The sequence below is a fragment of the Ovis aries genome, chromosome 3 (genome assembly GCF_016772045.2).
Source record: "Ovis aries strain OAR_USU_Benz2616 breed Rambouillet chromosome 3, ARS-UI_Ramb_v3.0, whole genome shotgun sequence".
NCBI classification, from domain to species: Eukaryota; Metazoa; Chordata; class Mammalia; order Artiodactyla; family Bovidae; genus Ovis; species Ovis aries.
Window position 1 is genome coordinate 147,015,813 of NC_056056.1, and position 17,584 is coordinate 147,033,396.

General features: G+C 37.9%; 2 protein-coding genes across 5 annotated transcripts in view; one reads left to right on the forward strand and one right to left on the reverse strand.

Annotated features, from left to right (window-relative positions):
* The window catches only part of LRRK2 (leucine rich repeat kinase 2), a 213,335-nt gene extending 206,660 nt beyond the window's left edge, over positions 1-6,675 (reverse strand). For 3 of the 4 annotated variants that reach the window (XM_042246875.1, XM_027967445.2, XM_060414098.1), the window contains exons 1-3: positions 6,413-6,675; positions 6,013-6,098; positions 1,521-1,630 (exon numbers count right to left, since the gene is read on the reverse strand). In XM_042246875.1, coding sequence (XP_042102809.1) covers positions 1,521-1,630; positions 6,013-6,098; positions 6,413-6,566 — 350 coding nt within the window. In that variant the 5' untranslated portion in view covers positions 6,567-6,675. Of the gene's footprint in view, positions 1-1,520; positions 1,631-6,012; positions 6,099-6,412 lie in introns of those variants that run through there. The other variant, XM_042246876.2, reaches the window with a different exon arrangement.
* Positions 5,973-10,865, forward strand: LOC121819120 (uncharacterized). Its single transcript, XM_042246878.2, has 2 exons — positions 5,973-6,275; positions 6,498-10,865. Exon 2 carries the CDS (start codon positions 6,702-6,704, stop codon positions 7,290-7,292), a length of 591 nt encoding a protein of 196 aa, XP_042102812.1. The 5' UTR covers positions 5,973-6,275; positions 6,498-6,701; the 3' UTR covers positions 7,293-10,865.
* Positions 10,866-17,584: the final 6,719 nt, after the last annotated feature.

Sequence of the window (17,584 nt, forward strand, 5' to 3'; positions counted from 1 at the left end):
ACAGAAGATGAATAAATGATGAGTGAGCAAATAAATGAATGAAAAGAAACTTCCTGCAGAAACATTCACGGAAGTTAACTGGAACATTCAGTTTATACTAAAATATGACTAAGTAAGTTTTCTAAGTCTCCCTAAAGTTACAGATTACAAAGCTTTGGGGATTTTGGAAATTCTCATCCAAACCAAGGGACACACAACTATAACTATTAATTGCAGGCATATTTTGCCTAATTTTTTGTTAAATGCTGTATTCTTTTTTACTGACATAGAATTTCAGGGATTAGTTTGGAGATGAGAATATCTATTATTTGTAAATAGTCTCTTTGCAAAGCACACTCTTTAATGCTAGAAACTGAAAAACAGCAACTCATATTCATCAAAGATGGAAAAATACACAAGCATAGGTATATTCGCCTATGAACAAACAGCTTTTATTTGTCTAAATTTGCAGCCACGATTAAAACTAATACAGATGTAAAACTTAGTTTTGCATTAATTATGTTCTCCACAGCAATATATCTTTGGAAATCATAGTATTCACTTTTCTCAGGTAAAGAAAAGTCACATTAAGTATAAAGAACACCTAAACTTGATGACAGAAGATATTTTATTAAATGTCAAGAAACAAAAATGTTATCCAACAGTTATCCAAAGTTTTCCAAAAAGGATTTTCTTGTAAACACAGGAAAAATTTTCTTAACTAATTATGGCTAAAGAACTAGTTTCATTTAAGAAGTCATTGTGTTGAAAACTGCAATAACATAGCTAGTAAATAGCTATCAAGATTTGGCTGCAAATGTGCTGAAAAATAATTTCTTCTTTTTCCTTCATTTTGAAAGCTGCAGTTTAAGCTCATTAAATATATACATATGAATATACATATATGTGCTTTTTAAAGACAGTAAAGCATATATTTCTAAATTACTATTTAGAGAAAATGTTAGCTTCCATATGTTTGTTTTGAAGAAGTAGTGGTTTGTGTCCTGTGCATGTGCTAAGTCGCTTCAGTCATGTCCTGCTAGGTGCAACCCTATGGACTGTAGCCACCAGGCTCCTCTGTCCATGGGACTCTCCAGGCAAGAATACTGGAGTGGGTTGCTGGGTCCTCCTCCAGGGGATCATCCCAGCCCAAGGACTGAACCCAGGTCTCTTCAGTCTCCTGTATTGATGGTAGGGTTCTGTCCTAGGAGGCCAGTGTTTTGTGTCAATTCTACCATTAAAAAGTTAAAAAAAAAAAAAGAAAGAAATCTTTTATTCACTTGAATTCATAAGCATTCATCAACAACCTACAATTTAATCAATTGTATGACTATTATTATATTATTAAAATAATAACAACACCTAACATTTTACCTCAAATGTTAGCTTTCTAAGCTGTCTATAAATGTAAATCATTGATTCAAGGAAAACTAGATGTATTTTAAAGGATTTTTATCAGTTTGGCTTGAAGTGCAAATACAACGTATCAAGAAAAGGGCTGTCATACAGATATTTAGTACAGTATATTTTTACATACTTACTGGTGAACCCCAAGGACTTCCCAATCATGTCCAATATCATGGGGTCCCATTAAGCTTTGCATTGTATTTGGACAGATTTCTATTAATTTGCATAAAAGTGACCAACCCACCTAAAAATAAGAAAGGCAAATATTCACATTTTAAAACAAACACTCATATATGGAACATATTTAGTCAAAAATCTCTTCATTATTAATAGACTAGGTGACTATTATTTTAAAATAGTTATTTTAAAACAAAATTATACTAAAAAGGAGTATAACAAAATTATACTCGAAAAGCAAGTCATAAAATTGGAAAACATATTTCTCCAAAAATCTGCTGAAAAGGCATACAAAAGTAACATTTCTGAATGATGAAGGAAACAGACTGCCTATTGTCTAAATAAAAAGCAATAAAATAAAACTTTAAAAATAGTTTTAAAGGACATACCAAGACTATGACGTACAAGAAAGGCTAGTCTCTGGGCTTTGTACTTTTTAAGGCACATCCACCTAACAGAATTTATTTTAAATATTTGGGACTTTAATTAAAAGAAGAAATGAAGTAGTTTGGAATGAAAGATTAGGAAAAGCCAGAAATTTTGACAGCCAAGTGTAAATTATCAGGAAAGACTGCTCCCCAGATAATAAAGCTAGGACAAACGGCAAGAGAAGTAGCACTGTCTGATGACAGTGTAACATCTTTCACAGGTGAAAGAGAAAGGCACTATGAGATGGAGAGTAGGTAGAACCTTTCAATGGACTCCTCTAGACTTCTTCAGTGTACCTAAATATGTGTTGATGAGGTCAAGACATCACAAATGTCCTTTAAGTCTTTCATATTTCCAAATGAATTATGATTTTACTGATGCCTTTTAAATATACCTTCATTCAGTTCACTTATACAAGTGATGCCAGATTGAATAAGTTGCTCTTTACTTTTAAAAAATACATTTTTAAATATTAATGATATTTTAATTCCAAACTGGAGATTAACTCACTCTTTCTGCCATATATTTCTCTCCAAATGTAACAACTCTTCAATTCTTTCTACTATGTTACAAAACTACACTCGATATGGTCAGAAAAAGAAGATGCATAGATATCTAGTTCTACAGATTAATGGAGAAGTGCCTAACCATGATGTGTGATAAATACCAAAATTTAATATGAATTTTGAAAGCTGGATTCACTATCAGCTAGAGTTGCTCAGGGAAGAATATAATACAGAAAAAGTGTGACGAGTCAAAAGAACTATAAATTTGGTCACTTAAAACAGTGAAATGGAAACTTTACGCATGTAAGAATTAAAGATTTAAAAAAATAAAAAATAAAAAAATAAAACTGATAAGCTATGAGGAAGAGAAATAAGATGCTAAATATTGAGGAGGCTGCCAGAGAGGGGCCCATTGCTAAATGTGACTGAATGTGTGAGTTGGAGCTGAGTGGCAGAGTTGAATGACCAGGGGAGAAATTTCTATGCATCTGAAGAGGAATAATGGCACACATTTCCTAATTGTTTACAGGAATAAACAAGGGGTATTTAATATGATAAAAGTGTTTATACAAGAGTTCTTTACAAATACTATTTCCAGATCTTTTCTGGACTAAGCATGAATTGCTTTACTCTGTCATTACTTCCTCTTACACAATTTCAAATTCCTTGAAAAGGAAGCAATTTTTGACAGCTATTTTTACCTAAATTTGAGTAGACATCCTCCTCCACATAAGCCGAACAGATATTGACAATCCAGATGCCATAGAAACTGGCTATTTCTGTGCTTTCATAAAATATATCAAGATTTTTTTCATCTAAGTATTTCAAAAGTAACATTTGGAACAGTTTCTGGTGGGAAATAAATCATAAATCACACAGGATGCTATACTCATCTCTGCACCTGCATGGCTGACTCAAGGAGAAAACCTGTTTTGCTTTGGTTGGTGAAATAGCAGCATCAGTAAAATTGCTTTGCAAAAAGACTGAAGCAACTGAGCTTCTATGATTAAACAGAATCGCTAGCTGCAAAGTAGAGGTATTAATGTATTCAATTAAAAGCTTATCTTTCAAAAAAAGAAACCTCCCATCTTGGACAGTCGTAATACAATTATAATTATTCTGTAAACTCAAGTTATATAATTAACGCACAATGGGAAACATCTAGGGTTTAAAGAAAATTTTAGTCACTTGCATATATTTCACTCAAATCAAAGATGGAAACTGTGTGAATAAAGTAATGTAAAACTGAAGAACACAGAGAAATGTTCAGATGACTTGCAGGAAAAGAGATTTATAAGACAAATAGCCTAACTACCAATTGTCTAAAGACTATGATTTATTAAGGAGAACTAATAAAGTACGAAAAGACATTGAAAATAAAAATTCAGAGTCAGGAATGTCATGTTAAATTCTGAAAACAAACCTTGATGTTCATTTTTGAAGGGTAATTTAATTCCCTAAATTCATCAAGTGCTTTTACTTCAGTACTTTCAGCCGATTCAATGTATAAAGCTTTAAAGTATATCTATATTAATTTCACCAGTAATATGCATAAATTTGAAGAAGACAATATTTTCTTTTAAGTAGAGTATTAAAACATCCCTTTGATAAGATCAATGATAATTTAAATCAATAACATCAGTAGGCAAAGCATGGCCACAATATTTGTGCCAAACCACTATACTCTTTAGTTATATAAAAAGTTTGTGAATTCAGCACCTATTATATTATGAAAAAAAGATTTTGAAGGTGTGTGAAACTTGAGTTCTGACTCTGTTACTAGCTCTGTGGTCCTAAATGAGCTACTTACTCTGAGAAAAAAATATTCAGTGAGATTTCTGAAAGGGAAGCAGATTTCATCAAGAATCAAATGATAACTACACAAACATAATGCCTTTTGCAGGTTAATATACTGCGCTGCAACAAGTAATTCTATTCCATTAAATCACCAAATCAAAAGACAATTCCTTATTTTCTTCCATACTTTGTCTTTGGTACCTACTGGGCAAGGATATTGAATGACATTCATAACTACCCAAAACAAACATGTCTGGGATCTGGCAGTTTCTAAAATGAGGAAAAATTAGGAGGTGGGTATGTTGGAGACTCCCTTGGATTCTCAAGTCTAGCACTAGCTCCTCTGCAGACCAAGCCTACCCAGGGCCCAGTGTTCAAAGTTGTGCCTGGCAGAGGAGACTCTGCCAAGAACAGAATCCAAGGAATGGGGTCTGACAGACAATGCAATTTTGAACACCAAAGCAGAGGCGAGTAAGAAGGATGATGTGGGTGGAGAGCAGCAAGCACAAAAGGCCAGTGCGGGAGACTGAATGTTTCATAGGCAAAATTTCAGACACTGGGTGTTAAAAGAACAGTGTCTTTATCATGCCTCTGTTTTTTTCTTGATCTTATTTGCTAACAGCCTGAAAATCAATAGTCAGATGGGATATACTTCAATTGAAGAAAAATAAAAGTAACCATTTATCTCACATATATATATCTTCATATAAAAGAAGCTAGGCATATAGTTCATCAAAGCTAGACATAGCTGGACACAGAGATAAGCATAAGATAATTGATACGGACAGAGATTCAGATAATTCTTACATCTGTCTAGCCTCTCAAGTAGATATTAAGAAACATTGCACCTCGATAGAGTTCAAGGTTCAATTCTCTTTCCGTTTAGAATCTAACATGCAAATGAGAAAACTAGCACTACCCAAATCTCAAAATCTACAAAGAAGTTCCCCAAATCTCAAAATCTACAAAGGAAGTTAACCTTAAGCAGTAATTTTGTTTTGACGGTGTATCAGACTTAATTTTCGTCTTAAGGCTCCTTTTCAAATATATCTGATATATTTAACAAATTTCAGGGTTTCCTATGACACAGGTTCTAAAAGGTTCACTTTTACATTCATTTTATATAAAAATAGTTGAGAAGTACAGATTTAAACTTACAAGGGACTCCTAAAACATTACTCTCTTAAGATAATACAAGGTGTACTACAACTGAAGGTTAGAAATCTGTCTTCAAGTTTAAAAAAGAAACCCTTAAACCTATGAGTTTGCCAGTAACTTCAATTCATTAATTTAATTATTAATTCTATTACTGTTCATTATTCCTCTTTCCCAAACTATTCACAATGGTGTCATCTCTAGAACATGCTGTACATTGGGAAGAATCTTAGAATAATTTCTTTTAAACACTTAGGAACAAATCTAGCTAATGAAAGAAACCAAACCTCAACCCATTATTATTTCCCTCCCCTCACCATCCATATTCTGTCAGTTAATTATATAAAGTTACATCTTAATGATAATTAAGGAGCACAGAGTAGGCCCTCTTACACCGTTAACATTTGATAATGATTTAACAATGCTTCCTATCTTAAAACCACAGACTGGTTTGTCAGGACAAATCTCAGAAATAACCCTGAACTCTGGGTACAAAGTATCAGTAGAAAAACACCTATTTCCGAAGAAGGGGAAATGGGCGAAATGAAAGCAACTCTTTTACCTGCTGCACACTTGCGACTCTCATATACGAGTCCAAGACGATCAACAGAGGCACGTGGACATTTTTGTCTTGAAATAACTTGGAGGCTGGAAAAGAAGGGGGTTAAGGAAAAGGAGCAAAGTCACGATTCATGGCACCCCTTTTAAGTCTGAAGAGGAGGGAGAAAGCAGAAGAAGTGAGCGCAAGACCTTCCTAGAATTTTAGAATTGTCAGCTCTTGTTTGCCCCAAGAAGTAGAGAGCTTTCGACTTCTCAAGAGTGCAGGTCTGTGTGGCCACAAAGTTGGGAGGAGAAAGTTTGTTTAAAAGGCCTGGGAAAGCGGGAGGCGGGGGAGCGGGGCGGGTGGGGGGGAGCGGCGGGCGGTGCGGGCGGTAAGGAACAGTTTCCAGACAAAAGATTACCGTGATCGGCGTATGTAAACACCAGCATATCCTCCAGGATTTGAACCAGCGTCTCTATCTGTTTTCCTTCCTGGACATTGTTCAGCCTAACTATCAACTTCTTCAGAGATTCCTCGTCCTCCTCCTCGCACCCCTGGCAGCTGCCGCTGGCCATGACCGACCCTGCTCCAAACCGGCCGCCCCTCCCGCACTAAGGCAGGCCGCTCCGGGAAGGAAGGAGACGAGCCCAGCTCACCGGCCGTAGCCAGCACTCACAGCCAGCCGCATCAGCACCCACGCCCGCCTGTTTATGCGAAGGCGGCGGCTCCCGCCCTCTCTCGGAGCCCTCCTCCTCAGCGTCCTCCTCCCCCACGCAAGGCCAAAACCCCGAGCAGGAGCCTGCAGGAGAGAAGGCCGAGGTGTGGCCCAGCGCAGAACCTTGCCGGGTGGGCAGGACTCAGCGAGAGCGGCCCGCCCGAGTGAGGCCGCGCCCGTGGCCCCCGCGCGGCCGAGTCGAGACCCTGGGTGGGCGCAGCCTCCCGGGACCGGATCCCGCCTGCCCCGGTGGTGGGGCCGGGAGTCGCGCGGAAGAAACCGACTCAGCGGACTCTGCCGACCGCCCAGGCCCCTGGCACTTCAGAGGCCCGGGAGGCGTGCGGTCCTCACCCCGGGCCACCCCCTGACCCGCCAGCCTGGTCTCCTGCAGCCCGCGGAACCTCTGGGAACTAGGAAGAAGAAAGAAGCCGCCGCAGATCTCCAGATCCAAGAATATAAATCGGGGCCTTGGGAAAAGAGAACGCCGCCCAGTTGGCCCCTTTTAGGAAAACGTTCTCTTTGGAGTTCCCCCTATTGGGAGATGAGGAATTCCCACCCCCCGGCCCCCAAGGATGGACATAGTTAAGCAACCAAAATGTGCTTTTCTATGGTTGCTGCGACTTGTTTGTAGGAAAGGAGATAAAGACATTTTTCCTGTTAACTGAGTCTCTGTTGACCAAAAGGCCACGAAAATTAGCTTTTGAAAATTTGAGTTTGCACTAGGTAAGATTCTGAAAATTGGGGCACACCAAAAAGTAATGGATTCTCATTGCAATTGAAACTAAAGAGAAACAAACACATGGTAAATGATATGAACAGGTGACCTATTCTGTTGATATTCAAAATTACTAAAGTGTTTGAAAAATATATATATAGTAATGTGTTTTTCAAGAAGAGAAACCTGGGCAAGAAAAAAGAAGGACAAGGCTGGGCAGAGATGACCTATTGCCTTCAGATCTGTCCTGGAATAGGGGTGAGGTCATTCACAAAGAAGATTGAACTAGAAGTTAGTACTTCACAATTTAAATCCTTTTATTTCACTTCCGGTATCCAGTTCTGACGACAATTTTGAAATGGGTAAGACAGCTGCTTACCCTTCTTTTACTGTTGAGGAAATGGAGATTTAGAGGAGTCTAATTTAAGGAAAGCATTGTTGGTGTCACAGGGTTGGGAAGTTGAGTCAGGACTTAAATGCAAGTAGATGTCTTAACCTCAAACTGAAGGTTCTTTATACTCTACCACTTTAATCAAGTCATGGCAGTGTTTACCTTAGGGCTTCCCTCATAGCTCAGTTGGTAAAGAATCTACCAGCAGTGCAGGAGACTCCGGTTTGATTCCTGGGTCCCCTGGAGAAGGGATAGGCTACCCACTCCAGTATAGTTAACAGAATGAAAAGGCAAACTTCAAGCACAAATTCATAATAGAAGTAGTGTTCAGTGGAAAATCAAATGGTTCTGGAACAGTTCACTAGCTTCCTGGGAAGAAAAAAATAAAACAGACATTGCTAATTGCATCAAATTACCAAAACAAATTCCAGCTAGATTAAAAAGTTAATGAAAGTAACTAAAAATAAAATGTAAATTAACAGTTATTTTATCTTGGTATGCTGCTAAGTCGCTTCAGTCATGTCCAACTCTGTGCGATCTCATAGACAGCAGCCCACCAGGCTCCCCCCTGTCCCCAGGATTCTCCAGGCAAGAACACTGGAGTGGGTTGCCATTTCCTTCTCCAATGCCTGAAAGTGAAAGGTGAAAGTGAAGTCGCTCAGTCATGTGTGACTCTTCGGGACCCCATGGACTGCAGCCTACCAGGCTCCTCTGTCCATGGGATTTTCCAGGCAAGAGTACTGGAGTGGGGTGCCATTGCCTTCTCCCAATCTTGGTATAAGGAAACATAAAAACTAAGAAAGAAACTACAGATTGATATATGTGACTCCATAAAAATTCAAATTTTCTGCAATCAAAGAAAACATAAAACTAAAAAAGCAAATGTCAAACTGAACAAAAAATATAATACATATGACAAAAACAATTAGGCTAAATCTTTTAAAAGTTGTTACAAATCAGTGAGGGGAAATCACACTCTACAGGTACCCCAGAAGAAAAATGGATTAAATTTTTGAGCCAGAAATTCACTGTGAATGGGTAATAAGTATAAGAAAAGTATATTCATAATTATACAAAAATTGTAATACATAGTTATAAAATGTAATTTTCTGTGTATATGAGGGTACAGTAATAAAAATGAGAGAGAGAACTGGGAATACATTCCAAAAATATTTCTAAAACCTTTATGAAGAAATTATTAAACTATATTGAAAGGCATTATTAACAAGGTATAAATAAGTGAATAGGCCACATCAATTAATGAGAAGTTTAACTACCAAAAAGATGCCAATTACCCCACAGAGTAATAAAAAACCAGACTAATGAAAATCTAAGCAAGATAGCATTTTTTTTTTTTTCTAATGAAACAGACAGGCCTAGAACAGAAGAGACACTTTTGAAAAAGGACAAAGCAGAATTGCCCAATTAGACATTGAATCAGGGAGTCTTAACAGCCTTTATCAGTTTGCCAATGTGGAAAAAGCGCCTGGCAATGTCTTCCTGTGAATTAGAAAAATGTGCACCTCCTTCTAGGCAGACACTGTTCTGTATCAGGGTGCACAAAGGCAGGATTTGGACTTCAGACTCCACTCATCCTGTCACCCTGGTGTCCTAATGCAAGGTGTATGAAGGTATACAAAGGTATATGAAGCAATGTGTTGACTGTTATTATGCTGTAAGAGCTAATCTGTGCAAAAACCCAATGAAAGAGTATCTGGAACCCAGAAACATACCCTTACATATATGGAAATTATATGAGAGATGTTGCAGTGTGTAACAGTGGAAAGAGAATAGATTATTTATTTGATAAATGAATCTGAGACTATTGGTTGTAGGAAGAAATATTAAAACCTTTACTTCAGACATCATATTAAAAAATAAATTCCATTGAGCAATTTTCTATGAAAAAATTAAATATTTTGAAAGTTTTGAGGGAGAAATGAAATTTTATGACATTAAGATACTGAAAGGTAAGACATACTCATAACAGTTCATAAAGGAAAAGATTAACAGGGAGCCCAGTACAGGGCTCTGTGACAATCTAGAGAGGTAGGATGAGGGGTGGGGGGCGGAAGGGGCACTCAGGAAGGAGCGCACATATGTATACTTATGGCTGATTCATGTTGTTGAATGGCAGAAACAATACAACATTGTAAAGCAATTATCCTCCAAATTAAAGTAGAAAATAAATAAAGGAAAAGACTGTTAAATTCAAATATATTAAAATTTTAACATGTATACAAAGACCCAACCAACCAAGTTAAAAGATGACCCCAAGCTGAAGTTTTTTGCAACACACATAACCAAGAAAATTTAATAAGAATATGTAAAAAACTATCATAAATTGTTAAGAAAAAGATAGTCTAGTTTATATATGTGTAAAAGACATAAAAGGCATTTACAGAAGATAAAATGCCATTTAAATCTATCAAAGATGCTCAGTTCAGTTCAGTTCAGTTGCTCGGTCGTGTCCGACTCTTTGCGACCCTATGAATCACAGCACGCCAGGCCTCCCTGTCCATCACCAACTCCCAGAGTTCACTCAGATTCACGTCCATCAAGTCAGTGATGCCATCCAGCCATCTCAGCCTCTGTCGTCCCCTTCTCCTCCTGCCCCCAATCCCTCCCAGCATCAGAGTCTTTTCCAATGAGTCAACTCTTCGCATGAGGTGGTCAAAGTACTAGAGTTTCAGCTTTAGCATCAGTCCTTCCAAAGAAATCTCAGGGCTGATCTCCTTCAGAATGGACTGGTTGGATCTCCTTGCAGTCCAAGGGACTCTCAAGATTCTTCTCCAACACCACAGTTCAAAAGCATCAATTCTTTGGCACTCAGCTTTCTTCACAGTCCAACTCTCACATCCATATATGACCACTGGAAAAACCATAGCCTTGAGTAGATGGACCTTAGTCGGCAAAGTAATGTCTCTGCTTTTGAATATGCTATCTAGGTTGGTCATAACTTTCCTTCCAAGGAGTAAGCATGTTTTAATTTCATGGCTGTACTCACCATCTGCAGTGATTTTTAAGCCCCCAAAATAAAGTCTGACACTGTTTCCACTGTTTCCTCATCTATTTCCCATGAAGTGATGGGACCAGATGCCATGATCTTTGTTTTCTGAATGTTGAGCTTTAGGCCAACTTTTTCACTCTCCACTTTCACTTTCATCAAGAGGCTTTTTAGTTCCTCTTCACTTTCTGCCATAAGGGTGGTGTCATCTGCATATCTGAGGTGATTGATATTTCTCCCGGCAATCCTGATTCCAGCTTGTGTTTCTTCCAGTCCAGCGTTTCTCATGATGTACTCTGCATAGAAGTTAAATAAGCAGGGTGACAATATACAGCTTTGATGTACTCCTTTTCCTGTTTGAAACCAGTCTGTTGTTCCATGTCCAGTTCGAACTGTTGCTTCCTGACCTACATACAGATTTCTCAAGAGGCAGGTCAGGTGGTCTGGTATTCCCATCTCTTTAAGAACTTTCCACAGTTTATTGTGATCCACACAGGCAAAGGCTTTGACATAGTCAATAAAGCAGGAATAGATGTTTTTCTGGAACTCTCTTGCTTTTCCCATGATCCAGCGGATGCTGGCAATTTGATCTCTGGTTCCTCTGCCTTTTCTAAAACCAGCTTGAAAATCAGGAAGCTCACGGTTCACGTATTGCTGAAGCCTGGCTTGGAGAATTTTGAGCATTACTTTACTAGCATGTGAGATGAGTGCAATTATGTGGCAATTTGAGCATTCTTTGGCATTGCCTTTCTTTGGGATTGGAATGAAAACTGACCTTTTTGAGTCCTGTGGCCACTGCTGAGTTTTCCAAATATGCTGGCATATTGAGTGCAGCACTTTCACATCATCATCTTTCAGGATTTAAAATTGCTCAACTGGAATGCCATCACCTCTGCTAACTTTGTTCATAGTGATGCTATCTAAGGCCCACTTGACTTCACATTCCAGGATGTCCTGCTCTAGATGAGTGATCACACCATCGTGATTATCCGGATTGTGAAGATAGGATACTGAACAAGGAACTCCCCAGGTCAGTAGGTGCCCAATATGCTGCTGGACATCAGTGGAGAAATAACTCTAGAAAGAATGAAGAGAGGGAGCCAACGCAAAAACAATACCCAGCTGTGGATGTGACTGGTGATAGAAGCAAGGTCCGATGCTGTAAAGAGCAGTATTGCATAGGAACCTGGAATGGCAGGTCCATGAATCAAGGCAAATTGGAAGTGGTCAAACAAGAGATGGCAAGAGTGAATGTCAACATTCTAGGGATCAGCGAACTAAAATGGACTGGAATGGGTGAATTTAACTCAGATGACCATTATATCTACTACTTCAGGCAGGAATCCCTCAGAAGAAATGGAGTAGCCATCATGGTCAACAAAAGAGTCTGAAATGCAGTGCTTGGATGCATTCTCAGAAATGATAGAATGATCTCTGTTTGTCTCCAAGGCAAACCATTCAATATCACAGTAATCCAAGTCTATGCCCCAACCAGTAACGCTGAAGAAGCTGAAGTTGAACAGTTCTATGAAGATCTACAAGACCTTTTAGAACTAACACCTAAAAAAGATGTCCTTTTCATTCTATGGAACTGGAATGCAAAAGTAGGAAGTCAAGAAACACCTGGAATAACAGGCAAGTTTGGCCTTGGAATATGGAATGAAACAGGGCAAAGACTAATAGAGTTTTGCCAAGAAAATGCTCTGGTCATAGCAAACACCCTCTTCCAACAACACAAGAGAAGACTCTACACATGGACATTACCAGATGGTCAACGCTGAAATCAGATTGATTATATTCTTTGCAGCCAAAGATGGAGAAGCTCTATACAGTGAGCAAAAAAAAGACCAGGAGCTGACTATGGCTCAGATCATGAACTCCTTATTACCAAATTCAGACTGAAATTGAACAAAGTAGGGAAAACCGCTAGACCATTCAGGTATGACCTAAATCAAATCCCTTATGATTATACAGTGGAAGTGAGAACTAGATTTAAGGGAATAGATCTGATAGATAGAGTGCCTGATGAACTATGGACAGAGGTTTGTGACATTGTACAGGAGACAGGGATCAAGACCATCCCCAAAGAAAAGAAATGCAAAAAAGCAAAATGGCTGTCTGGGGAGGCCTTACAAATAGCTGTGAAAAGAAGAGAAGTGAAAAGCAAAGGAGAAAAGGAAAGATATAAGCATCTGAATGCAGAGTTCCAAAGAATAGCAGGAAGAGATAAGAAAGCCTTCTTCAGCAATCAATGCAAAGAAATAGAGGAAAACAACAGAATGGGAAAGACTAGAGATCTCTTCAAGAAAATTAGAGATACCAAGGGAACATTTCATGCAAAGATGGGCTCGATAAAGGACAGAAATGGTATGGACCTAACAGAAGCAGAAGATGTTAAGAAGAGGTGGCAAGAATAAACAGAAGAACCGTACAAAGATGCTCAGCCCCACTTAAAACAGAATCACAAATCAAAGTCATAATGAGATATGATTTCACACCCCTCACATTAACCAAATATGTAAAATTTGATAATGCCAATGATTTCCTAGAATATAGAGCAACTGTAAGAACTATAGGGGCTTCCCAGATGGCTCAGTGGGTAAAGAATTCTCCTTCAGTGCAGGAGATGCAAGAGACTTGGGCTCAATCCCTGGGTTGGGAGACCCCCCTGGAGGAAGGGCATGGCAGTCCATTCCAGTATTCTTGCCTGGAGAATGGATGGACAGAGGAGCCTGGCAGGCTACAGTCCATGGGATGGCAAAGAGTCAGACACAACTGAAATGACTTATCATGGATATAAGAAATATAGAATACTTATATAATACCTGTGAGACTGTGAATCAAAAAAAAAAAAATCACTTTGGAAATCTATATGGAAGTATCTATAGAGTTGACAATGTAAGCATTATGACCCAGCAGTTTCTTTCTAAGGATATTCCTTGGAGACACTCTCACATATGCATAGGAAATTTGTATTAAAATGTTCAATTTGGCCTTTTTTGCTTATAATGAAAATGAAAACCACTTGAATTTCCATCAACACTTATATTTCATATATTTATGTATTAGACTTACATAAATCTTTGAAAATTACTGAACAAGAGCTTCATGAATGCATGCATGCTAAGTCTCTTCAGTTGTATCCAATTCTTTGTGACACTATGGACTGTAAGCCCTCCAGGCTCCTCCATCCATGGGATTCTCCAGGCAAGAATACTGGACTGGGTAGCCATGCCCTTCTCCAGGAGATCTTCCTGACCCAGGGATCAAACCTGCATCTCTTTTTTTCCCTGCATTGGCAGGTGAGTTTTTCATCACTAGTGCCACCTGGGAAGCTCGAATCAACATAACTGGGCTTTTAAAAAGTTGCAGCAGTACTCTTGCCTGGAAAATCCCATATACGGAGGAGCCTGGTAGGCTGCAGTCCATGTGGTCGCGAAGAGTCGGACACAACTGAGCGGCTTCACTTTCACTTTTCACTTTCATGCATTGGAAAAGGAAATAGCAACCCACTCCAGTGTTCTCCCCTGGAGAATCCCAGGGATGGGGGAGCCTGGCGGGCTGCCATCTATGCCATCTCACAGAGTCGGACATGACTGAGGCAACTTAGCAGCAGCAGCAGGACACATAACCTACTGGGATATCAATACTCTAATACTAAACACGCTAAGTTGCATAGTAAAGTATAAAAATTATGCATGGGACTGATAAATTCTAGCCAGTGGTTACCTCTGGGGAGAGGAAAGAGTAGAAATGCATCCAGGAAGAATACATTGAAGGCTAGAATTGTATCTGTAACTTTTTTTCTTAAGCTTACTTTTGGATACATGAATGTTCATTATATTGTTATCTATGCTCTGTATTCTTATTTCATAATAAAAAAATTAAATGTATTTCAATTTCACTGGTGTTCAAAGTAATAAATTAAAAAATAGATTAATTCCTTTTATTCACCAAATTGGCAAAGAAATCCTTGAAATTTGTTTGGTAGTTTGTAGATGAGGAAATAATAAATTAGTCATAATGTATAAAAGTAAAACATAAAACAGCAGGATTTTGATCCAAATTTTGCAAAAATAACCAAAAAAGTACATGTCTAATGAACTACTGAAAGTAGATAAGAAAAACACATGAGTAACAAAAATTCTTATGAGGTCATAGAAGTAAAAGCTGCTTTTATGTGGAATATATTTTTCTGTATTTTTCCAATTTTTCACAGCAAATAGTGTATTATAATAAAAAATGGCTTCCCAGGTAGCACAGTGATAAATAATCTGCCTACTAATGCAGGTGACACAGGAGATACAGTTTTGATACCTGGGTGGGGAAGCTCCCTTGGAGTAGAAAATGCCAACCCACTCCAGTATTCTTGCCAGTAAAATCCCATGGACAGAGGAGCCTGGTGTGCTACAGTCCAAGGAATCACAAAGAGTTGGACATGACTGAACGACTGAACACACATCCACATTTATATGATACAAACTTTATAAGTACAAAACTTATTTGGAGAATATAACTTACCACACCAATAAATATAAAATATTTTATATGGCACAAGCAAAATAGGAAAATTCAAATTGAATTCTAGGAGATTCACTGAATATATGCAATAATTAAGACTACATAGCCTACAAACGATAATCCAGTAATATAAGCTTGTTTTCAGAAATATTTCACTGATGGCTATAAATTCCTTGAGAGCCTTTTGAGCCTTATTCTATACCCACACGCCAAAATGGTTCCTGGCACAGAGTAGCCATTCCATGAATATCTGTCGCTTGGATGAATGAGTGAGTGCAAACCGAAGACCAGAGGAGTAAAACAATCTTTCCAAGTCATCACTAAAAGGCAAAACTGAACTGTGTGACAGGGACTTCTCAAACTCTCAGCCCAAACTTTTCCCATCATTTTGTTGTTCTTATGTGAGTTTCATTAAACTAGATTAAGGCTGTTTCTAATCTGAAACTGCACTTCCCTTTTACCATCTATGCCTTATATATACAGAAAGCAAGTGTTTTTTCTGGTTTCTGAACTAGAGATAAAAATTTCAACTGTGCTTGTGATGTAATATTCTCCCCTTATCAGTTGAAATAATCTCTCATCATAATCAAATGCAAGTTGCTCTGAGATTAGAACAACAGAGTATCCACAGTCTTCAAGCTTGGTTTGCTCAGGAAATTAGTCTCCAAATTTGTATGCTAATATTATATTTTAGTTTAGAATTTTTAGAAGGGCATATGTATATAAGAGTATTATGCAAAAAAAAAGCAATATCATAGAAAACCAATTCAACATTTATCCCACCCAAAATAGATCATTGCTTTTGTGTTAAATGGACATATTATAGGTAATCAAAAATATTCCTTGAATTGAAAAGACTAAATTATTATTCACAATACATCTGTTGATAAAATAATATTAAGAACAAGGAAATTAAATGATGCATTTTTTATTACATTTCTTCATTAGAAAAAAGTAACTTGAAATTTCTTTTTAGGAGAAACATTAGTTTTACAACTCAATAATTAAATGGTATCTTAAAAACATAGTTTCATATCCCTTCAAAGGGTAGTTATAAAATAAAGATATACACTTACGTGCCAAATGAGAGGGTATATATCAATGATGTCTTTCACCACTAGTACTAGAGTTTCTAGAAAATTTAGATGACTATCATAGGTAAATGATTTTACTTAAATCTGTCATAAGCATACATCTTTCTAGACTATTTAAAATTTTAATTGCTTAATTAGGTTCGAGTGCTTTTTTGAGATTAATAAGAAGATAAATTTGAACTATAAAAATAAACATATTCTAGGATATTTGGTTATTAAGTCAATAGCTATTGTGTATCTACTGTGTTTGAACTCTGCTTTGTATGTTAGGGACCCAGAAGATAAAGTCTCTACCCAAAGTAGTTCACAGTCTAGTGAGACAGATATTCAAACAATAATGAAACAAAACGGCACAGTGAAAGTGGAAGAAGCCCAGGAGGTACAGGAAGTGGATAAGAAGGAGGAAAGGGAAGAATGGAGGCAAATGTGTAAACGAGGAAGTGTTTACCGGTGAGTAAGAGCAGGAAGGACTGAGAAGTATGCTCTGGTTTGGGGCACTGAGAGAAGCTACTGATCAGGGTTCTGAGCAGGACAAGCCCTGAGGCCTGAGTGCTCTGCAGATGGAAATGAGTGCTTTACAAGCATAGTTAGTCTTCAGGTATTTTTCAGATCTTAATGAGGTGTCATTTTTCACATTTCTGGCATTCTGAATCTACTTCTTGTTCCTTACTATCTCTCCATTAGCGTCAGTTTTCTGCAGTGAACAGTTGGAAAATGTTGTTTGTTTTATTGCAAACCAGAAAAAGCCAAGAGAGAAAAATCTTAATATAATCCTTGTTGTTATTGGCAGCCAAATCATGGGAATTATAGGAGTGAGTTACCAACCTCCACAAGAACTTGGGGGGAAAAAATGAAGCATAAAATCAACAAAAGCAGATGAGGCCAAAAATAATATATTAAAATCACTTCAAAGAGACACAACTGCACCCATGCTGGCAACACTATGTTTAACTAGTTAAATATATTAACATGTCTAAAGAATAAATATATTTATGTGAAGGGGATTGGTAGACAGCCATGAAAAGACAGAAAAAGAACGAAATAGGCAAACTTGAGTGATGCAAACCCAAGGGAGATTCCTATTAAGGTGAACTTTAGTAGAGTGGACCAAAAGCAGACGGCACTGTTGGAGAACGTGTCTTAGCCATTG

Bases quoted from the DNA above. Each gene is read 5' to 3' on its own strand.
- LOC121819120 (XM_042246878.2), top strand. From the start codon at position 6,702: ATGCGAAGGCGGCGGCTCCCGCCCTCTCTCGGAGCCCTCCTCCTCAGC.